General features: G+C 41.0%; 1 protein-coding gene across 3 annotated transcripts; it reads right to left on the reverse strand.

The window, feature by feature from the left end:
• Positions 1 to 1,160: 1,160 nt before the first annotated feature.
• Positions 1,161 to 12,525, reverse strand: traf5 (Tnf receptor-associated factor 5). Of its 3 annotated transcripts, none has more exons than XM_045205553.1 (11): positions 12,175 to 12,525; positions 10,671 to 10,910; positions 9,035 to 9,098; positions 8,633 to 8,734; positions 8,273 to 8,437; positions 6,300 to 6,377; positions 5,355 to 5,429; positions 4,261 to 4,353; positions 3,756 to 3,896; positions 3,086 to 3,257; positions 1,161 to 2,653 (listed from the first exon to the last, which is right to left on the reverse strand). In XM_045205553.1, the coding sequence occupies exons 1-11, from the start codon at positions 12,240 to 12,242 to the stop codon at positions 2,064 to 2,066; spliced, it is 1,788 nt and encodes a 595-aa protein (XP_045061488.1). In that variant the 5' UTR covers positions 12,243 to 12,525; the 3' UTR covers positions 1,161 to 2,063. The 3 variants fall into 3 exon arrangements, with proteins under 3 accessions (XP_045061488.1, XP_045061489.1, XP_045061490.1); XM_045205554.1 differs by having other exon boundaries at positions 12,218 to 12,300; XM_045205555.1 differs by having other exon boundaries at positions 10,671 to 10,903; positions 12,175 to 12,253.
• Positions 12,526 to 14,708: the final 2,183 nt, after the last annotated feature.

The raw sequence follows: 14,708 nt of genomic DNA on the forward strand, positions 1-14,708 counted from the left end.
TCCATCAGCAAGGGCATTGAAGATGAAACGTGGCTGGGTCTTTCAGCATGACAATGATCCCAAACACACCGCCCGGCAACGAAGGAGTGGCTTCGTAAGAAGCATTTCAAGGTCCTGGAGTGGCCTAGCCAGTCTCCAGATCTCAACCCCATAGAAAATCTTTGGAGGGAGTTGAAAGTCTGTGTTGCCCAGCGACAGCCCCAAAACATCACTGCTCTAGAGGAGATCATCATGGAGGAATGGGCCAAAATACCAGCAACAGTGTGTGAAAACCTTGTGAAGACTTACAGAAAACGTTTGACCTGTGTCATTGCCAACAAAGGGTATATAACAAAGTATTGAGAAACTTTTGTTATTGACCAAATACTTATTTTCCACCATAATTTGCAAATAAATTCATTAAAAATCCTACAATGTGATTTTCTTGATTTTTTTTTCTCATTTTGTCTGTCATAGTTGACGTGTACCTATGATGAAAATTACAGGCCTCTCTCATCTTTTTAAGTGGGAGAACTTGCACAATTGTTGGCTGACTAAATATTTTTTTCCCCCCACTGTATATGTTGAAAGTTAAACATTTGTTCCATTAAACCACAAGATCTGTGTGCTTTTTGCTGAACATTTACTTTGACTTCCAGCATCTGCTCAAAGTTACTGGATGTGTCTGTCATCCTTTTTTCCCCAAATGTTCCTTTCTGCTGTGCTGAACTTTCTGTATGATATGGAAGGGGTTTACATACATGTATATATTTGCTTTCATGTTTCTGTAAAGTAGAACCACGTTTCTGTAGAGTCGGACAGAATGACAACTCTGCACAAAGAAAGTGTCATTTTGACAAGACTACGGTCGAAACGTGTCAGCTATTTGAATAAACTAGCACAATGATTCATAAATATGGTTGTTGTGGTCTATTCATGTGTGTTGTTACTCTTCCCTTATTTTTAAGGTTTAGGCCATGATTCCATAATGGAGCAGCGCACTAGACAGCCGGAAATGCACCTTTTTAAAGGCAATTTATTTCACATAGATCACATTCATTTTCTTTCGCTTAGTGCGCTGCTCTATAACGTGCCTCGGATTGAATCCCAGCCTTGGTATTTCAGTGTTTACCCAGAAAAGCACCCCATTCCCATAGAAATGGATAGTAGAGCTGCATACCTGTATCTGAAATATCCTTTATTATGCATTGGCATCCCATAATGTTTTACATGAAAGCTCACATAATGTTTCTTTACCATTAACACACACATTAATAAAAATAAGGACCCACACACAGTCATTGTGGAGGTTCATGTCCATCCTACAGTGGTTTCAGATGCAGTACGTAGGAAAATGTTACTAAAGATTGTTCCCCGCACAAAAATCTCTATTAAACGCATAGTAGGACAAATTCATGGTATCTCACAACCACAGTCTACATATTTACTGACTGGATATGAGATGTGATGCACATAATTGTTGTTATGCATGTAACTACAAAATGTAAGGAAAAACGCATGTAACAATTCATTAATCAATTGAAGGAAAAAAGCATGAAACAATTCACTCATCAATGGTAACACTTTATAATAACTTACATGAATAAGCATTATATATTTTTAACGTTTATAACATTTCAATTTCAAAATAATGTATACGAATTTATATAAACCTTCAACATGTACTGTCTATTGGCTTCTTCAGTAAAGGTATTATAAAGTGTATTTAACAGCTGTCCATTAAAATCCCTGAGTTGTCATGAATTAACAATTAATAGATTGCATGCTCTCTGATTGTAGGACTTTAACCCCAAAATATAATTCAATATAATATCTGTGGGGAGCATTAACACTTGAATCCTCAGTGAACACATACAAGCAGTCTGCAGACAAGGCTAAAGCAATTCACTGCAATATCTGTATTGCTTTATCGTTTAAGTATCTGGGGGGAAAATGCATGGACTTGCTGACACTGTATTTGTTTGCTAAATTTGGAGTACAGCTGAGGCATTGGCCTGCACTGAGCTTTGTAGCATTAGCTAATTATTTTTTAAATGATCTCCAACCAGTTCTTTAAGGCCCCTCTACAAGTCCTCCAAACCGCTTGTGTCCACTTTGACCTTAACAAAGAGTGTATCGTCTCTCACATAGATGGCGTTCTTGGGCGTCTCCAGCTGGGCATGCGAGGCAAAGCACTGGAAACCAGAGGCCACGTTGGTGGTTGCAGCGGCCGAGCCGGGCCGGTGGAAGCTAGTGTTTTCTGGGTCGGGTTTGAAACTCATAGTCAGGTGGTTGTTGGTGCCGCTCTGGTCCAGCACTGACAATGACACAGGTTGTCTGAAGGGCCAGGGCAGGAGGGGGTCGAAGTCACCCCTCATGAGGACCACGTAGAGAGACAGGTGGGTGTCCCGGCCGGCCCCGTCGCCGTTCAGGTAGGCCCTGGCGGCCATTTTGTAGCCACTGCGGCTCGTGTGGAAGGGCGCGCTGCTCAGGCACGGTCCCTGGCCTTGAGCCCCGGCCTCCTTCCTCTTGCGGTAGTCGCGGAGCTTCCAGATGAGCTTGCCGTCGTACGAGGTGGACTCGAGCTCTCTGAAGTGCTCCTCGTTGCACTCCAGCTGCGCTGTGTGGATGCTGAGGAGGCGCGAGTGGCGCATGTAGGTCTCCTTCAACTCTCCTGGGGGAAAAGATGGGCGATGGAATTTTTTATACTTTAATTAATCCACGAGTGATTTTAATAAATGTCAGTACAATGTTAATTATTTGCTCATAATCGCTTACAAGCCTTAGAGACTTAAGATCATTGGCCTAACACAGTCTTGAGTCTTTCCATAATCTGTTACAAGCCTTGGAGACTTTAGCTTATTGCCCTAAAAGTCTTGTGTCTTTCCAGTAACCCGGGAATGGTAACCACTGAGTTACTTGAATTGTGTGGAATATGCTGCCAAAGACAGAGGCAGTTTTACCATGATTCAAATAACCCAGTGGCAGTTACATTTCCCAAGACCCACTTTTCACACGTCATGGGCTTACTGTCTGTGGAAACAATAATAATGATCTCTAATCCACCTTTAGTTCACCCAGACCATTAAGGACCCCCTCCACTCACCCAGGTGGTCTTTGAGCCCCTCTGTGACGGACACCTGCTGTCTGAGGGCGTCCAGGGACGCTCTGATTTGGCCCAGTTCCTCCCGGGCCACACCAGTGCCAAACACACTGGATAGCTCCTCAAGCTGGAGCTGGACGCTGGAGATGTGGTCCCTCTGCTCCTCCAAAGACCTCTGTACAGGGATGTACAGAACACGGTAACACTTTATTTGTAGTACTGTTATTTAACTGGGTAGTGTTAATAATCATTAGCCACCAAATAGAATGTTTTAACGTTTTAAAAGTTTTCTGTTGCATGCCCTAATAAACACAATCCAGGTAGTCTCTCCTCTTATGAGAATCCCAACGTTTTGATTCCTATGACCAATGGATTCTATTAAGTGCAGTGTTGTGTGAATGAATGATTCCTGCTTTGATTCCATATACAGTAACAGCAGTGTTTCTTACCTGTACAGTAGACAGAGTGCATTGGTTCCATAAATATTTTCAGATTTTATTGAACAGAGAGAAGATGTCAGTGGGTAAAGATGGAGATAGATTGTGTCAAAGGCAGTAGGCCAGATTCAAACCTATACCTACACTGTAGACATGCTTGATGCTGCAGCATTACCGCTAGACCAGCCAGGCCTCTGGGTGTTGTATTGGTTACATAATACAGTACTGCTTCTTACCTGTACTGCAGACAGGGTGTTGTCACATCGGCTGACCTGCTGGGCAAGCGGGCGGACCTCCTTCTCCAGACCGCTGACCTGGCGGCTCCTCTCCTGGAGCTCTTTGTGCCTCAGCAGCACCTCCTGCTGGAGGATTTCCATCTGGCGGGTCAGAGGAATGGTCAAAGTTCAACCGCTGCCACCGCACTGGCTCTAGGTACAATTTGACCTTTAGCACACTGATCTAGGCACTATAAGGGCCGAATCCTAACTTGAGATGTGTGCAGGAAAGTCATATGTTTTGCGCAAGTCTCCAAAGGAAAGGACAAAAGTGTGTGTTCCGTGTGCAAATCTCAAGTTAGGATTTGGCCCTTTTGAATGTTTTGTGACCATGCATTGTCCTTATGATGACCGTTATTAACTTGCTCCTTCAAGACAGCACCACCTAAACATTTCCTACGCTTTCTTCATTCTGAATGCACCCTGGTCCATAAACAGAAAGGTTCTGGGTAGTGATTGGTCCTACCTGTGTCTCCAGCTTGGTGTTGCTCCCCAGAACCAGGAGGATGTGGTAATTGAGAGCGTTTTCTTCGTGAACTTGAACTTGGGCTCTCTTCTCCTGTCCACACAGAGAGAGATAACAATTAGGTACTACCATCATCTATTGCCATACAACTGCCTATCATGTCTAGACATGTTTAAGAATGACATGCCAAACAATTACATACAAATTATAACACTCATTATACATACTGTATTGACATGAACTTGTCACGATGGGTAGGGCTGTTGTTGAACCAAGACAACTTCATATCTGTGTCTTTTGGTTGTAATGTATAGGACTAGTTCATATAAACACCCACTACTATTACTAAGCAAAAATATAAACGCAACATTAGTTGGTTTCATGAGCTGAATTAAAAGATCCCAGAAATGTTCCATACGCACAAAAAGCTTAATTCTCTCAAACCTCAGACCACGTGTAACCACGCAAGCCCAGGACCTCCACATCCGTTTTCTTTACCTGCGGGATTGTCTGAGAACAGCCACCCGGACAGCTGATGAAACTGAGCAGTATTTATTTCTGTAATAAAGCCCTTTTGTGGGGATAAACTCATTCTGATTGGCTGGGCCTGGCTCCAAAGTACGTGGGCCTATGCCCTCCCATGCCCACCCATGACTACTCCCCTGCCCAGTCATGTGAAATCCATAGATTAGGGCCTAATTTATTCATTTCAATTAATTGATTTCCTTATATGAACTGTAACTGTAAATAATTGAAATTGTTGGATGTTGCGTTTATATTTTTGTTCGGTATAGATATGAAAACAATGTCATTCTGACACTTTCATACAGACATTATTGAGACCGTATAGACAGTTCTTATTGTAGTGAATTGTTAGAAGGCCATTGTTTTATCACCACACAACATCTGTGTCAGCCACTACCCATCCAAGAGGGTCGAATAAGGACTTTGACTCATTGAGATAATGCAATCATTGCGACTTTGTGGAGCTTCCAGCCCAACCGATAAATTGAGAATGTTCGACTACAATTAGATTTCCTTTGGCGTAGAATTGGATTCCAAAGCACAGAGAATAGGAGAATATATCCACCAACCCGGACAGAGCAGCCATATTTCTTATAAACACAGTCCGTCTGCACCTCAGGGCACTGGTCAGCATGGTCTTCAAGCTGTGTGATAGAGAGATAGTACATTAAAAGCAAAGAGGTGTTAGTCAGAGAGGGAAAGTGAGGGGGAGGGTACAAAAAGGTGAAAAAGAGAGAGGGGAGAATAGAGATGAGAAGTCAGATGGAGAAGGATACATGAGAGAGAGAAGGGAGATTGGGAGTGAGGTAGAAGCAGGAACCAAATCAGTTCTACACACTCGTACAGTTTTACAAACTGCTGTAATGTGTATTATATACCGAGTGGACAAAACATTAGGAATACCTTTCTAATATTGAGTTGCACCCCCTTTTGCCCTCAGAACAGCCTCAAATTGTCGGGGCATGGACTCTACATGGTGTTGAACGCTTTCCACAGGAATGCTGGCCCATGTTGACTCCAATGCTTCCCATAGTTGTGTCAAGTTGGCTGGATATCCTTTGGGTGGTGGACCATTCTTGATACACACAAACTGTTGAGCGTGAAAAACCCAGCAGCATTGCAGTTCTTGACACTCTCAAACCGTTGCACCTGGCACCTACTACCATACCCCGTTCAAAGACACTTAAATCTTTTGTCTTGCCAATTCCCCCTCTGAATGGCACACATACACAATCCATGTCTTAAAAATCCTTCTTTAACCTGTCTCCTCCCCTTCAGCTACACTGATTTGAAGTGGATTTAACAAGTGACATCAATAAGGGATCATAGCTTTCACCTGGATTCACCTGGTCAGTCTATGTCATGGAAAGAGCAGGTGTTCCTAATGTTTTGTACAATCAGTGTATGTGCTTATGGACAAATGTCTAGGAATATAGACATTTCTTCTTCAAACAATAAATTAGTCTCTTCAAACAATACATTTAGCAAATAAAACAAATATATTGAATATTTACCATACATCTTTTAATCATCTGGGAGCATTTGTTGGGGCACTTGATTTCAACCTCTGGACATGTATGCCTCTCATGGTCCTGGTGGAGTCCAAACAGAAATAAGTGATTATTAAGAAGGATGTTCCTTCTTAAAGACTTACAGTATCATATCATAATAGACTGAATAGAGCTTCATTCAAGTGTTGTCAAAGGCACTTTGTAGTTTTGTGAACCTTTAAGAGACTGCAGTAAGGGTGAGGGATTCAAACAGCTATTCAAGTCACTTGCGCCACCTATTGGGGGAATTACTGTAAGTAATTCCCAGACCATGTAAAAATAATATTTGGCTAAATGTAGTCCAACCAAGAGTTAGAGGGGGAACACAGTTGAAGGACAATCCACTTCCTTAATATGACTTATGATATGGGGGGTAGCATAGTGTTAGCACAGAGTTAGGGAACACGTTTCCAGGATACACTTCCACACTCCATCCCCAGGTGACAGCAACCGGGTCTAGATGCTGAGCTAAGCTTTGATAAACACATCAGGTGCAGCCAATTAAAGTGATTGTCAGTTAGAGAGGAGGCCAGAAGCCTCTCGGCCGGCCTTTTGTTTGTTTGTTTGTTTGTGTTAGTTAACCTCTTTGAATGGGCAGGCCTTTTTGTAGTTAGGTTTTTGTACATATTCATTTCGTCACCATCGGAAACAAATAATAATCTGCTTGGACTGGCCGACCAAGAGGTCAAGACAGAGCTGGCCTTGGACCTAGGTTAAGGTAGCTGTCTCCTGGGTACATGCATTCAACACCTAGGTGGATACAGTGATTTCTCACATACTGTTTATGCACATCTTAAATCAGGTTACAGACCACTTAACTAGGCCTGCTGCTCATGAGCTGGGCCTCTCTGAGCTGGATCTGTCTGAGTTGATGTGTACGTGTGTGTGTAAATTATGCATGTCTATGGTGTATACTATGTTGGCACATATTCTGAGCCATAAAGGAGACTAGGCATCTACCACCCTACTATCAGATTAGAGGGGGGTGTTAATGTAGCCTATGTTTTTTTGTCCCCCCATTTTGGTTCTGAAATTTCCATCACCCACTAATTAACTTGTCATTTTTGCAGATTAAGTGTTTGACCTAGTAATGTACATGTATCAATATTTATCGTTTACAAATTAGCTATGACATAGCCAATAAATATATAGCACAATTTTGGATTTGACCCCCATCTCAAAATCAAATGGTTTTGACCGTTTGGAAGTGTAGTGAGTTTATTTTCGCCTCTTGCTTTAGCCATGCAGTGCGCCTTGCAAAAATGATTCCTCGTTTTGAAATGATGAACTTTACCCTATATGTCTAAAAATGACCATATACACTGATTGTTTAAAGTAAAACTACCCAAACTATTGCTGATGGGTTTTGCTCAGCAAAACTATTGCCGAACAATCTAAATAAAATCTATTGTAAACCCTGTTCAGCAGGTATATCTCCCCTGTAGCTCAGTTGGTAGAGCATGGCGCTTGCAACGCCAGGGTTGTGGGTTCGTTTCCCACGGGGGGCCAGTATGAAATTGTATGCACTAACTGTAAGTCGCTCTGGATAAGAGCGTCTGCTAAATTACTAAAATGTCAAATGTAAATGCCTAAGACCCCTAGACATATCGGGTGCAGCAAAATCAGTAGGCTAGTTATGGGTTTCGTAACTGCTTTGCTTTATCTTGGCCAGGTCGCAGTTGTAAATGAGAACTTGTTCTCAACTGGCTTACCTGGTTAAATAAACTTTTTAAAAATAAAATAAAAAACAGTTCCACCACCATGAGGACAGTTCCACCATCTTAGAAAATCCCAAATCAACCGCAGGGTACAATGGCAAATCGAAAGTCCTCATTTATATCATAAAACTTCAACCTTGACCATTGCGTGAGTAAACAAATTTAAGAACAAATTAAAACAGACTATGTTATAAAACAGTTAATTTCTCTGGCATTCACCTCGAGTTGGCAGCATGTGTAAGGGTGCTTGCAGTAGTGACAGGGCTCCATACGATAGGAGCAGTTGATTCTGAGGTGCTCCTGCAGGTCCTTACGTTGCATGATCTCACTGCAGCCTGCATTGGAACACGGCAACGACTCAAACTGACATGCCTGTAGATGCTCCTGAGAGAAAGAGGGAGAGAGAGAGAGAGAGAGAGAGGGAATGGGAGAGCCTGTCATGTATCAAATGTTTGGTCACATTGCTGTCTGAGCATTTGTTAATGATTTATTTTACAGTCTTGTTTTAGCTGGCGTTTCTCTCGTATTTACTACAGCAATAGGTAACATTAGGTACTTGTGGTGTCTTGTGGGATTTACCTGCAACCGACATAATGTGATTCTGTGGGAGCAGTTGGGGGAGTTTGTGCAGTAGACTAATAAATTTGAGATCTCCCTTTTGCAGCAATTGTCTTGGAAAACCTGCAGGAAATGGTAACAATTGTGTAGTATTGTTTACATTTCAAGAAGCTCATGTTTCATGTTTCATTTCTGTCTGAATTTTAATACAATCGTTTTTGTAGGTTGGGTGTCTTAAGATTTCATCACAAGTAAAACCCAAAAGTATGTTTGTGTACCAATGAAAATACATTGCAGACATCAGTTGTGTTAGCAGTAAAAATGTACTCTGCAAAAGTAATTCAGAATAAAGTATGCCTAAAGTATTTCTTAATATATTTAGTTTTTTTTCTTCCCAAATGAACCATGGTTTCTTAATCTCACCTCATCAGATTTGATCAAACCTCTGTCCAAAGGACAGGCAGGGGTGGTGGCTGGGGAGTTTTCCCTGCATAAAAGAGAGCATCACATTTCAATATGATTGCTTACTTAACTCATGACATATGCTACCTACAGTATCAACTAAAGGCCCTTTAGCGCAATGGGCTAACACATTTTTAAAGAGTAAATTCAGAATTGTACAACTTGATTAATTCATAAAACCTCTTGAACAACTAGAATGGGTGAGAGTATTGTAATATGTAATGTTGTATTTAAATTAATATGTGCACATGCCTCTTGGCAGGTGTAACTCATAATATGTAAAGGTAATAGGAATGTGGATCTGTTTGTTTTTACTTAGCTTTTGTAGTTTTTCAAAATGTCTGTATGTTTTTACATTTCCTGGTTCTAATAGTTCGCCTAATTTCAATTTGACAAAATAAGCAATGTATAGTGTAGAGAATCATTGTACCATGTAAAACGCTGTGAATTATCTTTTTAATAACCAAAAATATTGTATATTCAGCTGTTTGCTGGTCTACAAAAACTGAAAGTAAAAGATGCAGAAAGGAAACTTAAGAATGGGAAGCATAGAAATAGCACACATAGAACAGATCTACCGCTTCTAAGACTTTCTTTCAATGAGAATGACAGATCTATATCTCACATTTCTATGTGAATTTGGCCGGCTCGCCCAAAGAGTTACATATTGTAGCTTAAAGGACTCTTGGAAGACTAGCCCATGGTGGACTAAAAGAGATCCTAATCAAATAAACCATGGCGGCGAAGAGCAGTGTACAACAGCAAAGGCTGGCTGCTCGCCTGGGCAAGGACATGTGCGACTGCATGGGCTGCTTCTATACCCCTGCCCGAGTACAGTTCACATGGCCACTGCAAACTTCAGCTAACTTGAGCGTAAAAAAAATATATATATATATATATTTAAAGGCTGAATCAACTACAATCAACTCCATATTTGGTTTGATGTTACTTTATGGTGATGTGGCCATAAAAAAAAAAAATGCTCAAATGCTCCTGTCACTTCCATTTATCTTGTGGTGGCTAAAGTTAGCTGAAGTTTGCAGTGCTTGTTTAAAGAAGAACCAAACCATAGATTAGTTTCTCCTGGCCCATGGACTACTTTCAGGGTGAGGAACCACCTTACTTACGTTTAAGTCATTTAGCAGACGCTCATAACCAGAGCGACTTACAATAGTGAATACATACATTTTCGTACTGGTCCCCCGTGGGAATCAAACCCACAACCCCGGCATTGCAAGCGCCATGCTCTACCAACTGAGCCACACGAGACCACTTCAAATTGTAAAATCCTGAACTTCCCCTTTAAGTTGTGCTGGTCTGATACCAGGCCAGTTAGATTTGCACAATTGAGGGCTGGTAATTTGTCATAGGGCTGATTTCAGTCAGCTCTGGGAAATGTACTAAAAAAATAATAATACAGTCTTCAGAAGGGAAAGGACCATATTCAAATCACAAATAGAATTTCGATTAAACTCCTAGATTGACTGGAATTGAAATGGAATTGACCCAAAGTCATACCCCCAAAAAAATCTCACTGTGTATATGAACACTAAACATGCAGTAAATGCCTGTTTTATTATCACTACTGTGTTCTTACAGGAGCCCTTGGATGCAGCGGTAGCAGAAGATGTGTCCGCAGCCAGTTTGGTGTGGGTTGAGAACTACTCCTTTACAGGTGGGACAAACATAGTGCTCTTCCAGCTTCTTCACAAACTTCAAACTGTGCTGCACCGCAATCAAGTCCGATTCCCAAGGTCCCGCCACTCCCGAATTCTGCCTGGAGAGTCCTCCGGATCCACTAGGGTCACACTCCGTTGTTGCCATGGCAACCTGTAGACTGACAGGTGTGTGTGGTAAATGTTGACTCATGCAAATGTATATCTACAAAGTCTGTTGACATTCAAATGTCCTATTCCAGGAGTCCCGCGATCGACTGACTACCTGCATGACTTTGACATTCAGAAAATCCCATTCAAAGCCCTCCATATTGAGATATAGGCCTAACATTTGTGCATGGAAGTGTTTAGTAAATAGGGGGAGGGCTTTATATGTAAAATCCCCACATTGTAAAACAAACCTATCTTTTTAGGGAGTTTATTCACATGGACTTATAACCAGGGCCGTAGCTAAATATGAGGACACCGAGGTCTGGACCTCTGTCATTTCTTTGAATACAAATAAATACATTGTCACTGACTGACAGTCACTCAATTAGAACATGACAGTTAACGTTTTTTTGATTGGTAAATTAGTCGTTAGTCTAGCCAGCTAAACGTTCATGGCTGAATTACCGACGGGGGGGGCATCCAGACCTCACTAAAACACTGACCCTGGCTACCGCCCTGCTTGTCCGTATGTTCAGAAAGGCATTAGTGTGTGGTAAAGTTGGCATCTAGTCAACCATGGTGCCGGACCCTGGCTACCGCCCTGCTTGTCCGTATGTTCAGAAAGGCATTAGTGTGTGGTAAAGTTGGCATCTAGCCAACCATGGTGCCGGTATCTAACATGTTTTATGTTAAATCAAGAAAATATTCCCATGATTCTCAATCTCAATAAGCACCCAAGAAGGACCGTGGGTCGTCGGTGCATTGTCTCATCAGAATCTCCCTTTCAGAAATCCCCCTAACCTAGTGCCTTAGTGCTGGTGGAACCAGCGATTCTGTCTTTGGGGTAACCCCCTCGCACCCCATGCTAAGAGTGCGCGGCAAATCCTTAATGCGACAATGGACAATTAAGCAAAACATGGCTTGTTGTATTACATTAACAGTTCAAGTAGGTTATTAATTGACGTTATATTGAGAAAGACATAAAGCAGCGACGGAATTATGCGCTCTGTGCAGCGATACAATGTCGGGGAATCCCCACTGCTGAAGAACAGCGCAATTCATTGCAAGGCATTATAATTCCAATAGATGAAAACATCATGATTATTATAAAATATTGAATATTTTAATAGGAAGACAAAATCCAAAGGACTTCTGTATTTATATTGTTAAGTCAAAAAGGCACACTGAAATTAGTTGTTTGCTTTCGTTTTCATAGCCTACAGAATAAACAACTGTTGCATTGAAGATCTGAGCAGGCATACAGTGTGTTCTTACCGTGTTTTTAAAAACGGAATGTGCGACGATGTTCTTAACTTACTTTTGTAATTTACATCCACATTCATATGGCAAAAACCTATGCACAGTACAGAGTATGTAGCCCAGGCTATACGTCACAACTATGCGTGCGGCCAATTCTATATGAGCGGAAAATGTTTCAGGAAGTGAATGTAATGGCACTAATGTTGTGTTCACAGTTCACACCCTTTAAATGCTCGTAAAAAGCGGTAAAATAAAATGTATAGTTTGCACCTTGCATAGCCTCCCTGAAGCGTTTCCGGGAAAGGGTACTGAATAAATTGTCAAATTTTTATGCATCCACAGGTTTAAAATGGTATTTGCTGAAAATTGTGAGTTGAAAAAATTTGAGAAGTTTCTTAAATTATCACAATGTATTTGAAAATAACTTAACTGCTACAGTTCACGGAGCTAGTAGTTTTATCAAACCCAAACGTCAGAGGGGTGCTTATAATACTGCTATATTACAGGTTTTAGCATATGGAAATGTAATAAGTGGTCGAAAATAACATACGTTTAGAAATGTTGAGCACATTAATATTTCTTTTTAACATAACAAATACATAACAGAATCATGTAGGCCCTAGGCCTAATAAGTCAAGACCATCAAGAAGCACAGCTGATGTTTTTACATGCATGGCGAAATCGACCCATTGGCAAAACTGGATGAATCAACATTGTTTCCACGTAATTTAAAATCTATGCAATGATGAATCAACGTGAAACTGATTGGATTTGCAAAAAGTCAAGGTAAGGGCATATTTTTTCCCACACCCAACCTAAAACCAATGACATGGTGACATTTTATTTAAAGTTATATTCACATTATTTGACAACTCAACCAAATGTAAATCAAAACTAGACGAACTGACGTCTGTGCAGTGTGGAGGTATTATTTACATAAGCCCATGCATTTTAGCGTTTTACTATTTCATTGCATTTGTTTAGAATTATTCCAAAGCAGTTACATTGAGGCTTGATGATTTTCGGAAAACCATTAAATTATGGTCAATTAGGCATGTCAAATAGCAGAAACAGTGCTGGATGCTGATAAAATGATTTAGGCTAAAGTAGCCGAAAATCAATTAAAGGGAAGCAACAATTCCAAATGTATTTTTATTTATTTAAATGCTACATTTATAGTTGTATCTTTGGGATTGCACTAGTATGCAATATTCATTTCAATTTAAGCAGGCAGGAAAACGTTATAATTTACTATGACAATATAGTAGGACAAAGACAACCCAAATAGTGAAAATGAAAATTGTTTGAATGACACTGAATAAGATGCAAGTGCAACCAGAGACTGAAATAATGGCAAGCGAATAGCCTAGTAAACACAACATACGTTAACATGTGAATGTCATGTACTTTTAAGGCAAAATGCAAATCCTCAATGTTCATGATTCTACTAACAGTGCCTTGCAAAAGTATTCATCCCACTTGGCGTTTTTCCTATTTTGTTGAATTACAACCTGTAATTTAAATGGATTTTTATTTGGATTTCATGTAATGGACATACAGAAAATAGTCCAAATTGGTGAAGTGAAATGAAAAAAATAATTTAATTCAAAAAATTATACTAAATAAATAACGGAGAAGTGGTGCGTGCATATGTATTCACCCCCTTTGCTATGAAGCCCCTAAATAAGATCTGGTGCAACCAATTACCTTCAGAAGTCACATAATTAGTTAGATTGCACACAGGTGGACTTTTTTAAGTGTCACATGATCTCAGTATATATACACCTGTTCTGAAAGGCCCCAGAGTCTGCAACACCACTAAGCAAGCGGCACCATGAAGACCAAGGAGCTCTCCAAACAGGTCAGGGACAAAGTTGTGGAGAAGTAAAGATCAGGGTTGGGTTATAAAAAAATATCAGAAACTTTGAACATCCCATGGAGCACCGTTAAATCCATTAATAAAAAATGGAAAGATTATGGCACCACAACAAACCTGCCAAGAGAGGGCCGCCCACCAAAACTCACGGACCAGGCAAGGTGGGCATTAATCAGAGAGGCAACAAAGATACCAAAGATAACCCTGAATGAGCTGCAAAGCTCTACAGCAGAGATTGGAGTATCTGTCCACTTTAAGCCATACACTCCACAGAGCTGGGCTTTACGGAAGAGTGGCCAGAAAAAAAGCCATTGTTTAAAGAAAGAAATAAGCAAACACGTTTGGTGTTCGCCAAAAGGCATGTGGGAGACTCCCCAAACATATGGAAGAAGGTACTATGGTCAGATGAGACTAAAATTGGCGCAAACCCAACACCTCTCATCACCCCGAGAACACCTTCCCCACAGTGAAGCATGGTGGTGGCAGCGTCATGCTGTGGGGATGTTTTTCATCGGCAGGGACTGGGAAACTGGTCAGAATTGAAGGAATGATGGATGGCGCTAAATACAGGGAAATTCTTGAGAGAAACCTGTTTGTCTTCCAGAGAATTGAGACTGGGACGGAGGTTCACCTTCCAGCAGGACAATGACCCTAAGCATACTGCTAAAGCAGG

Source organism: Coregonus clupeaformis, chromosome 20 (genome assembly GCF_020615455.1).
Source record: "Coregonus clupeaformis isolate EN_2021a chromosome 20, ASM2061545v1, whole genome shotgun sequence".
Classification (NCBI taxonomy): Eukaryota; Metazoa; Chordata; class Actinopteri; order Salmoniformes; family Salmonidae; genus Coregonus; species Coregonus clupeaformis.